This window comes from Aythya ferina (genome assembly GCF_964211825.1).
Source record: "Aythya ferina genome assembly, chromosome: 20".
Taxonomy (NCBI): domain Eukaryota; kingdom Metazoa; phylum Chordata; class Aves; order Anseriformes; family Anatidae; genus Aythya; species Aythya ferina.
This window is the reverse complement of record NC_140318.1, coordinates 4,507,046-4,526,324: the sequence shown is the minus strand read 5'-3', so window position 1 is coordinate 4,526,324 and position 19,279 is coordinate 4,507,046. Positions and strand designations below refer to the sequence as shown.

At 57.5% G+C, this 19,279-nt stretch overlaps 1 protein-coding gene and 2 long non-coding RNA genes across 11 annotated transcripts in view; 1 reads left to right on the top strand and 2 right to left on the bottom strand.

Moving 5' to 3' along the window:
- Window positions 1-2,213: 2,213 nt before the first annotated feature.
- On the bottom strand, window positions 2,214-4,013 carry LOC311421741. Its single transcript, XR_014684987.1, has 2 exons — window positions 3,539-4,013; window positions 2,214-2,857 (listed from the first exon to the last, which is right to left on the bottom strand). It is a non-coding gene; the product is annotated as an uncharacterized lncRNA (long non-coding RNA).
- An 873-nt stretch (window positions 4,014-4,886) lies between these two features.
- On the top strand, window positions 4,887-5,450 carry LOC311421742. The gene is made up of 2 exons (XR_014684988.1): window positions 4,887-4,952; window positions 5,189-5,450. It is a non-coding gene; the product is annotated as an uncharacterized lncRNA (long non-coding RNA).
- Window positions 5,451-10,034: 4,584 nt separating this feature from the next.
- PLPP7 (phospholipid phosphatase 7 (inactive)) overlaps window positions 10,035-19,279 on the bottom strand; it is an 18,840-nt gene continuing 9,595 nt past the window's right edge. For all 9 annotated transcript variants that reach the window (XM_084494010.1, XM_084494008.1, XM_084494011.1 and 6 more), the window contains one exon: window positions 10,035-10,865. In XM_084494010.1, coding sequence (XP_084350136.1) covers window positions 10,501-10,865 — 365 coding nt within the window. In that variant the 3' untranslated portion in view covers window positions 10,035-10,500. The remainder of the gene's footprint in view (window positions 10,866-19,279) is intronic.

Sequence of the window (19,279 nt, the reverse complement as noted above, 5' to 3'; positions counted from 1 at the left end):
TGCACACGAGACAGAGCCAACAACTTGTGGTTAGCAGGGGCTGTGGGATTCGCTTCCAGAGCCCCCAGGTAAAGGTCACCGTCTGGAGCCTCTCCAGAGCTGTAGCATCCCCCTTTTTTTTTTTCCACAGAGGATTTATAAAATAACGCTTTAGCAAGCCCTTTTTCTCCTGACTACTTTTGTCCCTTCTGCCTCATCAGGTCTCACCAAGTCCCTTATGAGCTCAGTATCTTTAATTATTACCGCGCTTCCTAAATATTCCAGCGGGAGCCGAGTACCTGCTTAGAAAGACGCACTCCCTACCCGAGAAGCTTCAGCCCCAAAAAGCCGGGATCTCCCTGTGCCCTGATAGGGAATCCTTTGGGATCAGCTCGACCGCACGGGCCGGGATTTCTCCCCCCAGGACCCCCCCTGGCAGCCCAGCGCCATCCTGCCTCGTCCCCGCTAGAGGGAGCGACAAACCCAGCCTGGGAGCCGCCGCCGGCCGCAATCCGGCCCCGGCATCTCCCCGGGGAGCACCGGGCTGGGGTGGGATGGGTATGGGGTGGGATGTAGGGGACAGCTCGGTGCCCCCCCGGGGGTCCCGCACCTACCGACTGTCCCCGGAGAGGAGATCAAGGCGATGAGTGGTGGTCCTGCTGTGGGAGACCAAAATCAGAGCAGTCCCTTGCTTTTGGCCATCTGGTCCTGCCAAGGGGCAGAGCAGGATGGAAATGGCCACAATGGTGATGGAGAGCCCAAACACCCTTGCTCAGGACACAAAGTGGAGCCGAGGTGCTGATTCAGCCAGGGAAATGTGGGGAAATTCGTGCTGCCTCCTTCCCTAGCTCTAGTCCCCATCAAGGGCAGGGGCAAGTCTGCCTGCTGGGCTCACAGGAGACCAAAGGAGGAGGACCAGGGATGGAGGAGAGGAACAAAGCCAGGAGGAAAATAAGCCATGGATGGACCTGTTCCTCCCAGCAGGGCTCGGGGAGCTCCTCCAGGGCCCAGCAAGCAGCCCAGCTCTGCCACAAACCACTGGGCTGGGAAGGACACAGCCTCTGCAGGGGGAGGTTGGAAGGGTTGGGGATGCTGTTCCAAGTGCCAGGGGATTTATAGGGGCAAGAGCAACACCTCAGCCTCTCCATCAGGGCTTTGCAGAGCAGGTTCCCAGCAGCTGTAGCACATGGGGCCTGTGAGTAGAGAAGGGGGAACCAGAGCAGGAGGGAAGGAAGCGAGCAGGGGAAGGAACCAGGGCTCCAGCTGCACCCGAGGCTGCCCCAGGCCTGAAGGTGGCTCCCACTTGCCAATTTAAAACCTGCCCAGGGAGTGCTAATGAACCTGGCTAATGAGCACCAGCTGCGGTAAACAACACCTGGCTCACCCTCACCCCAAATCACCCCGCAGCTCTGCTGAGGCCCCTGGGGCCAGTTTGCACGGTGTAAGGGGGATGTGGGGGCACTGCTGCCCACCAGGGCACGAGGAGGCTTGAGCATCTCTGCTCCGTGCACCCCAGGGCTGGCAGCGACCCCGTGTTTGGGGACCCCCTGGTGCACGGGGAGCCAGGAAGGTCCCGGTGTGCTCCAGGTGGAACGGCCCAAACCCACGCTGTGTCATCAGCATGGTTTTGCTGAATGTGCCGTTCCTTCCCCTACATCCCACACCTACCTGGAGGGTCCCCTGCAGCTCCTCTCCTTTGCCCTCGCAGCCCTGGCAAGAAGTGTGGGCAAAAAAAAAGAAGGCTGCGAAGAAGGAACAGACCCCAGCCCCTCCGTATGGGCACAGGGACTGGGCACCATTGGGGGCTGCAGCAGTGGGGCCACCCCACATCTCCCAGTCCAGGGAGGGGGCAGGCAGGTGGCAGTCCTGATGCTATGGTCCAGAAAACCCAGCTCACCTCCTCTGCAACTGGGCCTGGGCTGATTTTAGGTACAAGGGGACAGGGGACCCGGGACAGGGGTGCGACGAGGCTAATTTCAGCAGCACCAGGAGCCTCTCCTGTGCTGCCAGGAGGCACGGGGGCCTCGGGGGCTGGCTGGGAGCCTCGCACCAGCTCTGCCTTGCCCTGTGGGTGGGGATGGGACGTGGGGGCCAGCGGGAAGGAGCCCCTGACCTTGCCCGGGGTGCGCGTCTCGCCTGGCTGCGGAGGAGACAGGTGATGCCAGGGCTGGCAGGCGCTGCGGCAGGAGCACAGCCAGGGGGTTATTAATAACCTGCTGAGTCAGGGGGGGCTCTTGGGTTTCAGGATCACAAGACACAGACGCCAAGCGGCTCAGATGGATCCCCCCTCCCCTCCCCATTCCTGATTTTTTTTTTTTACATTGACGGGGACAACTGTGAAGCTGGGTGGGGGCTGCAGTCGGAGCTGGGTGCCCTCGAGCATCACGCTGCCTGCAGGGCTGCCCAGCCCCGTCCTGACGGTCCAAGTCGCCGCAAGAGAGGGACATTCAGCTGCTGGGACATTCAGCTGCTGGGACACGGTCGGTCACTGGCTCCTTGCTGAGCCCCAGGAGCTACGCCAGGATATAGCAGCTCTAGGAGCCCAGTTCCCCGTCAGCATAATCAGATCGCATCGTCGGGAAATAAATGAGCACGTGGGCTTCACTGGCAGTCCTGCCTCCCTGCAGGATCATTGCTGCAGCCCCAAATCAGGCTGTGCCAGGGGCTGGTATCCTGGTGCCACACAAAGGGATGGAGCCAAGGACCTTGTGAGATGCCAGGAGAATTCGGAGGATCTTGCAGACGTGCACTTCGCAGTGCCTAATTGCGGGAGTTTTCCAAGGGATAAAAAGCTGCAGGTTATGGGGCAGCTCTCGCTGCTCAGATGTCCCATAAAGCATCTTGTCCCATCCTGGCTGCCACAGGGTCACCTCCACTTCTGTTGAAGCAACACGGACAGGCTGAGGTCTGCTCTGGGAAGGCGATTCCTTATGCATGGGTATGGAAAAGTAGTCAGTGAGGTGGAACAGATTAACTTTGGGTGCAGCAGCCGTGGTAGCAGCGTGCACCTCACACACCGAGGGACCCCATCGCTCCTTCTCTGTGCCCTGGGAAGCAGAAATTCACACCCAGAGCTCTCTAGGGCCACACATCCCACAGGGAGGGCTCACTCCCCTCCGCATGTGGCTGGTCCCATTCCCCATTTCCCCATCCACCCCCCCCGGGTGCAGTGGGGACGCAGCTGCATTTCGGGAGAGGAGCACTCCTTCTCCTGCCAGCGGCGTGCTCCCATCCAGGCTGGCACCCGGCACCGCCGTCTATTTTTTCCCCCGGGACAGGACAAAAATAAGCCTGTCGCACCCCTCTGCAGCAGCTGCTAGGGACATCACGCAGGCCACGCTGCTTTTCCCTGGCCCCTCTGCTGTCACAGCGCTCACACCCCGGCGCCTGCAATTGCTCTCGCTGTTGCTGCCACTTGCAGTGGCTGAAATAAGTGAAGTGCTGACGCTCTGCCGGCCTGCAGCGTCCCCGGAGAGGTCTCGTTTCGTGGTATCAGGCTGGCTGAGCAGCCAAGCCCCGTTCATTTCAATTAGCCCGATCGCTCTCAAATCCTATTTACCTTTATGGATGTGTTAGCATCTCGCTGCTGCCTGCACTGAGCCCAGATGAAAGGGCGAGCAGGAATACGTGCGGGGCTGTGCAGATACCACGTGTGAGCCCTCGCTGCGAGGCCAGGCTGAGTACCGAGCACAGACACTGATAAAACCCTATCAGAGGGACACAGCGAACCTCACGTAGCCTGGAGCAGCCTGCAGCATTAACCACGGCCTGGCGAGGAGCTCAGGCTTTGGGCTTTAAGCATTTCACACTGTAGGAGATGCATCCATGGAGAGATACAAGACAAAAAAGGCCTGGGATCCTGTAGCCCCGTGGGTCTCCTTTCTGACGAGGTGCTCCCTCCCAGCAGGACCTGTCCTTAGGTTCACGTACCTCATTAGGCTCTTAACAATCGTTTACCATCGCGACACATTCCAGCACTTAAATAAGCTCCTTGAGAGGCAGAGATAAGGTATCAGCCTTCCTGTTCATCTTGCCAGTCTGTCTGCAGCAGATAAACACGTTGGGCAGCAGGAAAAAGGTTATCTAGAAAGGAAGCCGAGCAACGGCTGCTGTTATTGCAGGAGGCTTTGAGAAAAGGAACGCCACCAGGAACCCCGCAAAGCCTACAAGTCCTTCCCGGCGGGACTTGATTGATGATGGCTGGAGCCCAGCTCAGCCTTCCTCCCGGGGCAGGGGCATCCTCCTGCCTGGCCGAGGGCTCCCGAGGAGGTTGTGCTCTCCCAGGGGGAGGCGATGAGTGAGGCAGGTGCCCCCGAGCCTGCTGCTTGCTTGCAGAGCAGGGGGATGCTGTAGGGTCCCTCCGTGCCCTGGGCACACCTCTCCCATCTCAGCGAGCAGGGAGAGCGGGAAGGAGTTTGGGACAATCCCCGGACTTCCTTAACCTAAATATCGCCTTGCGTTTTGGGGATGGGACAGGAGAACCGACCTGTGCTGGGGGGTTCGTTTACAGCCTGGTAGGAAACTTGCTTTTCCTTTGGATGGCAACGTTTTGCTTTATTGTCTGGTCTTGGGTTTGTTTGCTCATTTGCAGGTGCAGGAAAAAAATGTGTAGAATTTATAAAAACAAAACCAAAAAGCTGCCATTTCCAGTCAAATTTGCAGAGCCCCTTCTTGTGATCACCCAGGGACAAAAGACCCCAGAAAGCAGCTACGTGGCTCAGGAAATGTCCCGGGCTGGGGGCTGCGGGGCAATGACGGGAGCAAATCCTGCCAGGAAGCACCGTGGGTCTGCTCGGCCTCTTTGCCCCTCCGGATCCATCATCTCCCTCCTGCCTCCCTCCAGACATCCTCCCCACATCCCTCCACGTGCTCCTCTACCTCACTGATTCCCAGGAAGCTGCGTTTTGTATAACCCCTGGCTCACACTGGACACCGAGGCTGTGCGTTACCACACTGTTAATACACCGCTGTAGGTTTGGGATTTAAAGCAAATAACCCCCTCGCAGCAGGGGGGGAAGCAAACCACGACCACCCAGGGCTGGCAGCTCTGAGGTGCAAATCCCAGTGGGGACAGGGCACCTGCACCATGATGCCAGGGGTGGATTCGTTGTCATCGTGCATGTGAGCACTGCGCGGCACTTTGGTCTCTGGGCAAGTGTTTCGCCAGCATCCATCATCCCGTTGCTCTTACTTTAATTAATCTCTGCAGGTCTGGCTTTCCAGCACTGATGGTCTCGCACAAGCCTGTTGGTCCTCGGGGAAGGGAAAAAGTCAGACAGGATCCCATAAGCTAGGGGGTGTCAGGGGAAGGGGACTCGGCAAGGACAGGGCTCGTTCTGGGGAGAGGAAGCCAGCTCCGCCTGGTAGGAATTTGGTTAGAAATACTTAAATTGGGTGAGATTCCAGGGCAATGCCCAGGTCTCCAGATCCATCCTCATCCTCTGAGAGGCTCGGAGTGACCACACCACAAAGGGAAGAGCATCAGTGTCCCCAAGAGCCCCGAGCTGTGGTGCGGGGCCAGCAGGGTTTGCCGCAGGGCTGCCTGGTGCTGCGGTACAACCCCGCTCACCAGACCCACTGAGCCAATTTGCTCCAAGGCTTTAATTACCCATTCATCACGGCCAAGCCTTGAATGAGATTCCTCCTAGCTGGAGAGGCTTCCCCTGCTCGGGAAGCAGGGGTTTGCCAGGGAAAACCCTCCTTGGGGGGCTGGGGAAGTGCTGCCCCCCGATCCCTCAGCACCTCCCCACGGCAGCCAGGGCTGCTCGGGCTGCACGAGGTTAACGGTTTTATGCAACCCCTGCGATTAACTTCTCCTAAATCTGCAATTCTTCCCCGCCTTCTATTTTTATAAAAAGAAAAGGGGAAAGGGGGGGGAGGGTGGTATTTACGAGGGATTTCGCTCACATAATGAAATAAATGTGATCAGCTGAGGGACCCGTAATCCGCTTTGACTCTTGCATCCCAGGGAATGGCCACGGAGATCTTCGCTGCTCTAAGTCCCAGCAAGGTGGGGAGCAAAGAGCCCCCCCTGTGCCTGCCCAGCCTTAGCTGGGTTTGGAAGTGTTAAGCAGGCAGGGAGGTGTCAGCCAGGGTCCCTGGGATGGATGCTGGAGGAGAACACCTCGGTCATCTGCACCCCTCTGCAGCCTGGAGCTGGCCCCGTCGCTGTTTGGGGCTCTCTGGCTCTGCAGCACACACCTGTGCAAAAGGGAGGCACCATCCTGTTTCTTTAGGCTTTGCCCGATATATTAAATTTTTAGCCTGGAAATGGCATGGTCAGTTATTGCTTCAATACCGAAACTGAGCTGAAAATCACGCAGATGATCATCCTGACTGGGGAGGAGTGTCTGAAGCCCAGAGTGGGTTAAACCCATGGGTCCCTTGTCCCCATCAGAAGCACCCCAGAGTGAGGAAGAGGGACCACAGAGAGGACCCCAGCAGCCCTGGGCAAGGAGGGCAGCGCAGCCCTGATGCGGTGAGGATTTGTCCCACCACGTTTGGCATTACCGAGGCCACCAAAGCCCAAATCAGCGAGGTTCAAATAAAACACCGGCTTAGGCTGGGGAGGGGGAGCTCAACACCCCAGCCGTGATTCCCACATATGCCCACGGACATAATCCAGCTTTGCTACTTTCCCTGGCACCCTCTGTAGGTTTTTGTTTTCGTTGTTGTTTTTAATAAATTAAAATCCCTTTTTGCTGCCGAGCACAATCAGCGTTGGGGCGCGGGGAGGAGCAGCCCTGACTGCACGCAGCAGAATCAGAAATGAAATCACCGCCACCGCTGCCTGCATCTCTCCTGCCTGCACGGACGCATGCGGCACGGATGGCAGCAGCCCCCCGAGCCCATGCACTGAGCTTTCCTCCTCTGGGGCTTCTTCCTAACTCACCTGTTAGGTGAACCGAAAGTCAGAAGGTGCTCGGAGCCGCCTGGCTGCGGTCCCCCAGGAAGGAGGCTCCTCCCCGAGCCTCGCGTGGATGAATTTGGGGGTCTGGGGGTGCAGGGAGAGCACCCACAACCCTGGGCAGTCCTGAAGGAGCTCAGCCCATTTGGATTTTTGCCTCCCAGCACCCTGCTCCAGCTCCCCCAGGGCAGCCGGGGCTCAACCTCTGTGTGAGCATCAGCACGGGCTGCAGGGGAGTGGAGGATGAGGCCCCAAATTATTGTCCCCAGCTGCTGACTTCTGTGTAACAAACCTGCAAGACCCACAGTGTTTCTGACAGCCCCTGCTAAATCTGAAGCGAGGAGAGAGTGCAGCCAGACGATGCCCCAGCACTTTGGCCCATGGGCAGGAGCCCACGGCTGATGGTGCTGATCCCCATCCCCATCCCCATCCCATCCCCATCCACCTCTGGGGAGGGAGAAGCCCCCTGGGCCTGGATCCCAGCTCTAGGAACAGCCACACTCTCCTCGCTGCACACAGGACCCAGAAGGCAGGCAGCATCTGCACGGATCGAAAGCCCAAAGCCCGGGGACATTTTCCTTCCCCTGCTGCTGCGCCCTCCTTGCCGCTGAGCCAAAACACTCAGCATCCATCCCTGTGGGTGCAGGCGGGGTGCTGAATCCCTTCCAGCTCCCCGCACAGCCTGCAGCAGGACGGCTGGCTGTGTTATTCAGCCTGGAAGCTGAGGACAGCCCCCTCCAGATTGCACCTTACCAGCAGAGGAGCCAGGTCACCCTGACACCGCTCCCCCCATGTCCCCCAGCCCACATGGCTGCATCCCCAGGACCAGGAGCCTCCTGCCTGCCCCGGGAGGTAACGGGTAACCCAGCACACGCGGGGACACGTAAGGACACGGGAGGGCTCCCCCATCTCTGGCTGTTGCCATAGAGACAGAAGCTGGATTTGGCTGCAGCGATGCTGGCACCCTCGGCACAGCAGGGAGGAGCGCTCCAGGCAGGCTCCGCATCAGGCACACCGTGGGTGCTGTGCCACTCGCCTCGGGGGCTCTGCCACAACCTCCCCGCAGCGAGCACGCCAGCACCGGGGCCGCAGCTCTCCCAGCATCCACGCACCAGGGGCTGGGGGCTCCGGGGATGGTGGTGCTGAGGGGCTCTGGGGGTGCTGGTGCCAGGGGAGGCTGCCAGGAGCACCCCACATGGGAGCCAGCCCCGTCCTGCGAGCCCCAGCGCAGCCCGATGGCCACAGCAGCCTGGTGGAAGGAGAGCAGCAGCAGAGGAACCACAGCAAGGAGCTGCCCTGGGCTAATTCTGCAGGTTTTCCACCCAAACGAGTGCCGTGCCCTCACCACCTGGTATCTGCCTCACATATCTCAGCCGATGTCACCGCTACGGCCAGGTGGAGCTCCTCCAAAACCATCAAGCATGTACCAGGAGAAGACAACACAGGTGCGAGGAGACCCAGCAACACGGCTGTAGAGGAATCTAAAAAGGCTGAATAAAACCTAGAGGTTGGGGTAAAATACCTCCAAAGGGAGAGCTTCCCACAGAGCAATCAAGGCAAAGCCTTCCCCTGCTCCTTCGGGTACCCACCGCCTCCAGCTACGTTTGTGCTGTCAGAGCTGCAGTAACACAGCCCTGTCCTTCCTGGGGCGAGGAGAAATTCTGCCAGGCTTAATAATGCCTGGAAGAAAGAGCAAGAACCACGGATCACTTCTCCACGTGAGTCTCCACAGGAGGAGGAGAAGGTTGGTGAATGCAAACCCTGCAAATCTCTGCTCCCCGCCGAAGCATCGCCTCCATCTCAACAAGCACGGGTGGGAGCCAGCACCAAGTCCCCCCCTGCTGCGAGGCCAGCTGCTGCAGCAACCCGACAGCCCTGGGGGAACGGTGGCACTGAGAGCTCCCTGTCCCCGAGGACACCACGGCACAGCCTCCCCAGGGACCCTCGCAGCAGGGGGGCTCCACAGGATGCTCGCCGAAAGGACGCGGTGGCCTCCGCGATGCCCACGCTCCCGCTCGGCACAGAAAGTCACCGGCTCCCAGGGCTCCCAGCTGGAGACGCCTGCCAGGGATGGATTTTCTGTTTGTCTCCTTTTCATGTTAATTATCAAAGAGCAGCAAACGTTAGCAGCCTGCTACCGGCGTTATCTGCACGTTGCCTCCTTCTCGCCGGCCTCCCCTGCAAGAAGAGGGCTCCCCAGCCCTGGGGATGGGTGGGAGCATGGGACCCATCTCCTTGCTGTCTGGCATTGCAAACCAGGTGCGTTTTGCTCAGCTGGGATGGACAGGAGAACAGGCACATCTGCTGAAGCATCCAGCCAGGGAAGGTGCAGGGTCTGGTAGTGTCTCCTTCCACCTAACAAACACCAAACTCTCCTCTAAAGAGAGGAAAACCACAGAAAACGGGATGGTTCTGTGCAGAACATGGATTTTCTGAGCCAGTCATGAGAGGTGAGCCATTTTGGCCACAACACACTGAGCGTGGCCGTTACCTGGGCACAGGACAGCTGGGGAGAAACAACAACAAGGGGGAAACAGCAACAAGGGAAAGCAACAGCACCGTGTCTGTGTCACACATTCAGCAACATCAGACCACTTCATAGCCATCAATTAGCTCGGCCTTATAATCAAGGAAGGTCGGGACCTCTCTCCTCTTTTCAAACAGGGTGAGACACAAAAACCTTCAGTGTTTTCAAAGCATTCAGGCCCGTACAAGACTTACCTCGGACATTCCCATCCATAGCATCACTTGGCATAATCAAAACCATAGCCACGAAGAGGCAGAAAAAAACCTCTTTGCTGTGTATCTAGACCCGGTTTCCAAAATTACACGACCCAGCACAATGCCTATTTAATTACCCCTGCCAGGATGGAAACAGACCTTTTGTATTTGTCCCTGACCAGGCAAAACAAAAACCACACACCCTCGCGGAGCAGATTGTTGAGCAGCAGCTGAAAGCCCAGCTGCAGGTGGCACCCAGCAAGGTCCTGAGCACCCTCCTGCACCCACCCACCCCGAGCGAGTGGTCCAAGGGGCCGCGTGTCCCCTGGGAGCCCGCTGTGGCACCCACACCATGTTGAACACAAACCTCAGTGCCATCCTGAGCTGGCCTCCGTCCCTTCCCTCACCACAAGAACCAAGCCGGGCAGGATTTTTAGGATTATTTATTAACTGCGAAATGCCAGCGGTGCCCTGACTGCACAGGACGCAGTCGCAGCACTGCGGCCCAAATCATTTAGCCTCAAAAACGTTAACAAACGTGTCCTCAGGAGGCTCTCAGGCGCTGCCCATGCTGAGGACGTGCCGTGGTGCTGCTGTGAGCCACCCCAAGGCAGACACTTAGCTCGCTTCTCTCACCCGTAAAGCTTAATTTGGTTGCTGTCCAAATATAGTTTGAGAATACGGCCAAAATCACAGGTCCGGCCCTTGGGTGCTACAACCAGACCCATTGCAAGAATATATTTTTTTTTTTCCGGGGGGGAAGCAACATTAAAAAACGCCACTACTCATGGAAGGGACAACTGTTTCCGACAAACAACACGTAGAAAATACTGGGAGGGAGACCCTGAACGTATCTGCTAGTTCCCAGTGCAAAGGCACCAAGCCCTCCACGTTCACCAGATGGATATCAACATCTGGCACGTGTTGGAAGACATCCATATCAACTCCACCAGCCGGAACTGCAAGTAGCCGAAAACAAAGCCAGAGAGGACGTCGGTGATGTGGTGCCGTCCGATCATGACGCGGGAGAAGCCCACGCAGAGGGCCCAAATGACCAGCAGGATGCGGAGGGGGATGGCCAGCACCAGGTGGTTGAGGAAGAATTTGGAGAGCATGGCTGCCCGGCTGGCGTGCCCGGCCGGGAACGCGTAGGTGTCCATGGTCAGGTAGTCCAACACGCCGGGGCTCACGTCGTACGGGCCCTTGCGCTTGGCCAGCTTCTGCAGGCCCGCCACGATCACGATGTCCAGCAGGAGGGCTGCGAAATGAGAGGCGAGGAGGAGAGGTCAGAGGCAGGAGAAAAGGCAGGGGTGGTTTTCACGGCAGAGCGTGTGAGGGTTGTGGTAGTTCTGGCCCACTGTGTGCTGCAGGCAGCCCCCAGCACCCTCAGATCAGCACCCGGGTGTTAGCTGCCCCCACCCCGGCTCACCCGTGAGCAGGCGAGCGCCGTTATCACCACCACACAGAGGAGGAACCCCGACCACAGAGGCCAGCGACCTGCCTGGGGAAGAAAAAAGGGATCGGCGAAGCTAAAATGGAAACTGCCGGCCCTCCTCCTGAAGCACCGGGCTGCGTGTCCCTGTTCCGTGCCACCAGGACGCATCCGTGCCCACCGTGCGGTCACCCCACGCCACCACGAAGTCACCCGCAAGCAGCACGCCTCCCCCTGCCCAGAGCCGGGTGGCACCGAGCTGCTGGATTTCACTAAGAAAAGAGCATCAGGAGATGGAGAGCCCCAAGGGAAAAGTCATGCAATTAAGAAAAAGGGCTCCTGAGTTAGAAACAGCACCTGGGGGTGCAGATGTGGAGCCAGGAGGGATCCCCCCTGCCTGCCCTTTTGCATGCCAGAAGGGCAGGCCAGGGAACAAACCCCCCAGCCCAGCAAGCACAGGCTGGTGGCAGCAGGGACAAGGTCCCCACAGCTCCAGGACTCAGCACCACATCGCCTTTTGTCCTTAACTGCTCCGGAGCGAAACCCGTCAGCACTTTATCCTCCTCCTCTTCATCCCACCCCCCTTCTCCCGGCCAACAGCCCTGTCAATTTATTTCCTCGCATTGATTTTTCGTTTCTCCTAAATCCCCTCCTCTGCTTTTCCCCGGCCCTCCTCATTAGGCAGAGTGCTGATTTCAGCTCCTGACGGCGATGCCAAGGAGACTCACACCGCCGCGGGCACCTCCTGCTCTGCCTGGGGGAAAGCAGGGGGGCAGCACCCGCTCCCCTCGGAGCACCCCGTCGGGTCCCAGACACTGGGTGCACCCACTACAGACCTTCCCCCACCAAATCTGCCCATAGCTCAGGGCACAAACACTTCAGATACACACATTGGCCATTGCCCGTCCTTATTTTGCACTTCCAAGATGTTTTTTTCTGGTCAGAGGTGGTGTCAGGGCAGCTCGAGGGAGGCAGGTGTGTGTGCACAGGGGTGGTGAGAGCACGGATAACAAACCAAAGGGCTGCTTTTGTGCTCCTTTCATTCAGAGGAGGAATCAAATGGACCTTCAGTGCCGCTAGGTTAGATTTTCATCAAACGGTGCCCAGAAAACAGGAAGCCTCATTCGCTCCTGTTTCATGATCTGAAGGCACGGCGGCATTAAAACCGGGGGTTAATTTGCCGTTAAAAGAAAAAACAGAACCAAAACCAAGATTGCTCCACCGGGTGCTTTTTCTGTCGCTTCCCCCTGCACTTTCTGTTCCCTGCAGGCTGCACACCCCGGGGGAAGCAGCCTCAGCAGCACCCCCTGCCCCGGCCCCAGGCGTGGGGGGGTCCCATTGCCCTGCCTGGGGGGCACAACCATCGCCCGTCCTTCCCCAGCAGGCACCAACGGTGCCATCTCTCAGCCCCCCCAGCCCAGCTCCTGTCCCCTTGCAGTTCCTTGACCTACATACCTGCTCGGACTCGGGCTCCGCTGACTTTTTCCCTGCTGCTGTTTCAGCTCAGTGCAAATAAAATCCTCCTCCAGGCAGGGGGGGGTTTATCAGCAGCACCCATGGGCAGTGCAGCTGCAAGGGGGGGCTCTGCGCTCCCCGAGGTGCCCGCTGGCCACCCAAAGCCAACCACAGCCCTGGCTGTTTGCAAACCAGCAGCTTCACCTGTGGTCCACCCTTCCCCTGTCCCTAAAATAGGGACGTGCACGTTGTCCAGGCTGGGAGCACCAAAGGTTGGAGGAAAAAGAGCCTCAGGAGGGACCCTGGAAGGAGCCTGGTGCTGATTTAGTGGCCTGCCCTTGCTGGAGATGGCCGGGGCTGTCGGGCAGCGAAGAGGGCTGAGATGAGATGAGAGGAGCAGGGAGCTGTAGTGATAAGCTTTTCACACCATGCTCTTCCCACACACGTGGGTAGAATTGGATTGAAAACACAGCAAAGCCACCAAAGGAAGGATTTGCTCTCGCCCATTGCTCCTTTCACGTTTGTCTCAAAAGCTCCAGAGTTTCCCCTCTGCCCTGGCTATTAAGGGATGCACAGCAAAACCATCCGGTCACCCCAAGCTCTATTAGCATCCCAAACTTCCTTAAAGCACAAACCCAAAGAGCGAGGCCTGCCTGACTGCGACAATTTTAGCATCAGAGATCACCTTGGTATTGTAAACAGCCAACATCTGGCATCAGACGCACAGTAAATGAGCTGAGAGCGAGCCCCCTGGGCAGACATTTTATATCTATTAATAAGAGAAGGAAAACAATTATCTGCCTTGCTCCTACCACCAGACATTAGGAGCCCATTAGGAGCGGAGAGCAGAAGAGGCAAACCCTGTGCAGGCAAGGCACAAGGACAAACTCCAAGTTTTGGCCTTAGCAAAACTCCAGCCCTCTCCTTGAAGTGGAGACGAAGCAGCTGGATGTCCCTGTCCCTGATATGTCCCCTGTGATCGTGGCAGGGGCGAGGGGCAGCACTCACTGCCCATGGGCATTGCCTGCCCGGGCTGGAGACAGGCAGCATCTCCCAGGGCCAGGCAGACTCCAGCCGAGCTGTTAATACAAACACATTACCAAAACCCCAGCTGAAAAACAGCCTGGGTGTAGTGCTGGGGGAGAGAAAAACAGGAGAAAGCCAAAAAAAAAGCCTTTGGCCTCATCTGTTCCTGCAGCACAGACCCGCAGGACTTCGTGCACATGGGACCGCTGGAGGAGCCAGGCCAGCTCGCGGCCCGGCCACGAGGAGCTGGGCTCACGGGAGAAGAAAAGGGGAATTTTGGTGACATGAGAGAGACAGAGAGCGAGCACATCCCGAGCTCGGCAGCCCCCAGGTGCAGCAGCAGACGGACTTGTCCCCTGCCCATATGAAAGCAGGGACGAGGCAGGCAGCAGCTCGGTGCCTGGATGCAGCAGAAGCCTGCCGCCTGTTTTGTCCCCGGTCCCACTGTGCCAGAGGCCACACGGCCCCGTGGAGCACACACGTGCTCCGAGCCACGCTGGCTTTGAAGGTGCTTTGCTTCCCAGATTAGCCAACTTCAGACAAATGTCACCCTTCCTACGAAACGGTTCCTTTTGCTCCACAAGTGGAATTAGTTTTATTTCCCCAAATTTAGTTCTGAACTTTAACTGTTCAGTTTTTACTTACACGCCTCATCCTACTGCTTCTGAAACAATCTTCCCAAATCTCCTGCTGTCTCCCTGACCTGGAAAATGAACTGTTTGCAGCCTTGACTGGTTGACGCTAACGAAAGGTGCAGGTTTCAGAGCACCCACACCCGCTCTCCAGTGGAGCTGCTGGCAGCTGGACGAGCCTCACTCCCCTGGAAGTGAACTCCTTTCCTTCATTTACTTCCCCAAACGCGGTACCATTAGGTGCAAGAACTGACAGAAAGTCACAGATGGCACGACACGGTTACGAAGCAGTGAATCAGGCACTGCAGCGTTTTGGGGGAGGTTATTTTTTGGCTGAACAAGCAGCAGAGAGTTCTGGGCGCTGGGTGCAGGGCGCACTGGGTTAAGTGGCCACGGGGAGGTGAAGGAATGGCAGAAATCAGCATTGTGCAGTTAATTAAAAAACCCCCAATGACTGAGAACAGACTTGCTATGCCCTAGAAGATCAGAAACAGCCCCGAGTGTATGCACAGGCTGCCTGGAGCTCTGCCCTTTTGGAAATCCCCCATGGGTGCTGGGCAGTTTGCATCTCAGCACCCATCACCGAGCATGCCTGCCCTACCGGGGCTCTATATGGCCTGGGGACAAGGGGGTGGCTGAACTGACAAGGGCTCATGCTGATGAAGGAAATGAGCTGAGCAGCTCCCGACAAGGTGCCACGAGCACCCAGCTGCCTCCCAGAAGGGCTGCAGGAGCCAGCGATGTCCCCGCGCTCGGTGCCAGCGGTGCAGGAGATGCCTCCCTGCAGCAGCAGCCCGGGGATGAGCACGCACGGAGCTCAGTCTCAGCGCTACTTAGGCTCGTGCTTACACCCCGCTGCCTTCAATAAAGCAAAATGGCAAATTAATTAATTAATTAATTAAAATCAGGGGTTGATTCTCTGGTGCTCACAGGGCCTCCAACCCACATCTCACAGTGCTTTAAAGACGCGGCGCAGCGAGGTCGTCCAGCAGCCCTGCGTGCACAGGGATGGTGGAGGCTGCGACCAGAACTGCAGTTTAGGCGAAATCACGGAGCTTTCTGCCAACGGGAGGAAGAAGAGAAAGGTGAAACGATTCCCCCCTCACCATCGCTGTCCTCCACCGAGCCTGGCCTGGACCCAGGTACCCGACCAGTCTCCCTGCCCCTGCTGCTCCAGCTGCTCATCCCACTGCTTTCTGCACCTCCACCCGGCCTCTGCTCCTGCCGGGGTGTCGGGGCCAAGCCCCCCTCACCCTTTTCTAGGGATGCCCCTCGGGGCAGAGCCCTGCTCGGCTGCCCCGGCAGGGCTGGCAGTGCAGCAGGCAGGCAGCTCTCGTCCCTTCGCAGCGCTGCGGCGGGGGCACGGGGAAGCTGCTGGGGAGTGACAGACACGAGCATGACTCATTCCCCTTGTTTATTCCCCCTCTTCCCATTCAGCAACCCTCGCACTTCTTTTCTCTTGCAATCTGCATTCAGACCGGGGAACGCTTTGCCTGCTGGCTCCGCACAGAAGCTCGGCTTTGAGCTCCCTGCAGCGCCCCAAAGGCTGCAGGTGGGGACGTGGGGCTCACGCCGTGCTCAGCACCAAACAGGCAGGATAAGACCTCGGCGCTGAGCAGCACCAAGGGGCTGGCAGAGACCCTGTGCTGGTCCCTGGAAATATCCCCCGTGCCCTCTCCTGCCTCTGTGAAACGGGCCCTGGGCTGTCACTGACTGTCCTCTGCGCGAAGGGACACTGCAGGCACTGCCTGCCCTGCAGAGGAATGCACTTGCTATAAAGCAGGCAGGCGAGGAAGGGAAAAGTCACGCTGCCCGAGCTCAGCAGGGATACGGGAGGATGGCACCAAATAACCAGGGACTTCCACTACAGCCTGACGCGATGAAGAGGAATATTTAATGTCGGGCTGGGCCTGATGCTGGATGCAGGGAGTGGGCATCGGCGATGCTCCCTCCGGCACCCGCCACGGGTCGGTCACTCTGGGTTACTCACTGCCTGCATCCTCCTGCCCTCTGGGCAGATGTGCTGCAGCCCTGCTGAGATGCCAGCGGGCACTGGCAGGGCAGCAGGGCTGGGGCTGAGCCTCCTACACATGTCCAGCTTCACAGGAGGGGATGAGCAGAAGGCTGGGAGCGGTCCCAAAAGCAGGGGACACGCTCCCAGGCTGCTTGCTCCTTCCCTGCTGAAATGCTTTCTGCCCCGTCTAGCTCAGAAAATCCCCAGCCTCACAGTGGGAAAATGAAAGGGAAAAAAGAGACACATCTGGCCCCAAACCATCTCTGGGGCTCTCAGCTTAGCAAGCTCTGCTGCGCACAGACTGATCCATCTGCCAGCACAGCTCCCCGTCCTCTCTGCTGGGGCTGGGCTGCCGAGCCCCGAGGCTCATCGGGATGAGCTCGTCCGTGCTGCCTGGGCATTTAATCTACTCAGTGACCTTTAACAGCCCCGGGCTGTACAGCGATCTGAATTTTCACCGCACAGACTCCAAAGGAAAGCATCCCCATACAAGAAGTACCTGCGTGCTGCCAGAGGAGGGACAGGGGGTCTCGGGGGACCTGGTGAGGACATTTCGTCTCTCTCTTTCCTCCCTGACCTACCACTCCTGCCAGCCTGCTCCTGCTTGCAGGCTGCATGGGCGGATTGCGGAGCCCCGTCCCTATATGTATTTATAAATACAAATACATTTATAAATACATACATTCTGCTCACGACAAAGTCCCAGTGCTGCAGGGGACTGTGCCTCAGCGTATTATGGCTTGGTTCCCAACCTGCCTAGCGCTAGGTCTGCATCCAGGGAGAAGGCTGGAGAGAGCAAGGACCGACTCCTGGCTGAGCTCCAGGCCTGGAGAGGTGACCCTGGCCTCCCTTCCTTTCCTCCCCATGTAGCAAGTGACCCATCCTGCAGCTGCTCCCCACAACGTGCCAGTGGCACTGTTTCCCTGGGTGGAGATAAATGTTTGGTGGCAGCAGCAGCGAGCTGCCCAGCTGTCAGAACAGGGTGCAGAGCCAGCAGGTGATGGGTGAGGACCACTGCCCATGTCACAGCTGGACATGGGGACACAGCCACCACCAGGCTTGGCTCTGCCCCTTTCCAGCATGCCAAGAGAAGGTTTCAGAACCTATTTCACAAAGCCATGACCAAAGCTGAACCAGGTATCTCACACCATACACAAACACATCTACGAGCAAGCGTTAACCAACCAGGTATCTCCTACAAAGGCACACAGCTGGACCACAGCTGAAAATGCAAAGGATCACGGTGATGGGTGGCAGTTTGGCTCTGAACACAACAGGGGGACTTCACTGAAAGCACCGCTTTGGGTAGATCACCATATTCCATCCCCGTCACTCTAAGAAGGTGCCTGGATCTGGAAAGACCATCAGCCTAACGAGATCAGTCTGTTCAGCTTAATGAATAGGAGGTGAAGAGGTGACTTGAGCACCATCCAAAACATTGAAAGGCAGAAGGGATGCTGGATAAAAGAGCCACTCGGCTGAAGAGACAAAGGTATGCAGAGGCAGGGGAGGGAAGGGAACAGTCAAACTAAGAGCGAGGCGCCAGGGAGAACACCTACCACTGCAGTAATACAGAAATGGTTCTGACAAGTTCACCGCCACTTGAAATTTTACATCTGATTGAGTGTTTGGGTTTTTTCCCTTAGCAAATTGAACGGGAATAAATTAAGGGATGTGCTACCGCCTGTATTTAGCCGTGGGTTAGATCGATGATCCAAATGTTCTTTGCTGGCTTTGCAGTCAATGAATCACTAAATTTGGATCCACATCCTCACCAGATGGATCAGAACCAGAAACCAAGGTACTGCTTTCCCTCAGGGCTTAACGCTTTTTCTGTCTGGTTCTAGAGCAGCTCTGGTAGTTTTAGTGGGAGCTTTATATCTGTTTTCCCACAGTAAGCTTGATTGTAAAGTTCACATGATTTTCTAAGCACATCAGTTCTCACAAAATCCCTGCAGAGGGAAGTTTGGATGGTCCTAAAAGTCCCAACACCGGCAAACAACTAAAATGAACTTAAACTGGGGGGTTTCCTGAGTCACGATTTTCTCGATGTGGCAGAGGGGGAGCAGACTTTCTTCCCGACTCTTTCACAGCCAGGGCTGGCAACACTGAGCCAGTCTTCCTGAAAGCACATTCTGGCAGAGGGATTTTGACAGTGGGCACAGATATCTGATTTCTTCCATCTTTTCAGTAACAGGCTGTGACCGTGCCTCTCTGGCTGTTTGGCATTTGCTGGAAAAAGATTACGATGAGAAGGAGAATCAATAAATTCCATCACAGATGACAACTGTGGAGGGAAAACATTGCTGGGGGTTGCTAATCAACATCAGCAGCTGGGAGGGATGGAGCGCCCCAGGGAGGGAGGTCAGAACCCCTCACCCTAAATGCTCCCACGCGTCTTGGCAAAGATCCTACCAAGAGCTCCTCCGGTGCAAGTGCCCCCCCTCCATCTGCAGTGGTGCTCCTGCCAGGTTCCCGGTCCCATTTCAGCAGTCTCCTGTCTCCTCGCCTTGAAAGCCTGATTGCAAATCCTAAACAAGTGCTCTATGATGGGCTGGCTCCCTGCCCAGAGACTGCATCAGAAATTCTGCTTGATGTATCAAACCCTGAGCAAGCCGCGGGGAGGGAGGAGAGCCAGGGGAGGTAAAGAAGGGGTGCCGTAGACAACCCCAACTTACCTGCTCCCCTCCTTCCAGGACACCAGGGAAGCACAGGGGATGCTCCCTTCCCTTTGACCTGTCCCCAGCCAGAAGGGCTTCACACCACAGACTGCTGGGTCTCAACCCAGGGAAAAAAAAACAGTGAGAGGGACCCGGGATGCCAGATGGAGCATCACACCCTTCCTATCAGCTCAAGGGACCGCATCTCATGGTTGGTCTGGGTCTGCTAACCCCACGCTCCCCTGCTGGACTCCTCCGTCCATCAGCAATGCAGTAGCTGCTCTGCTACTAGGAGCTCCTGACTGCAATCTTAAATATCAAGCCAAGGCCACGCTCACAGCAGAGATCCTGCTCTGCAGGGTGACACGAGTCCTGCTGAGGATGCTGACGAGAGAGGCTCCGGGCACCTTGGTCAGTGCCAGGCAGTGTGGTCTGCAGGGGGGACAAAGAATC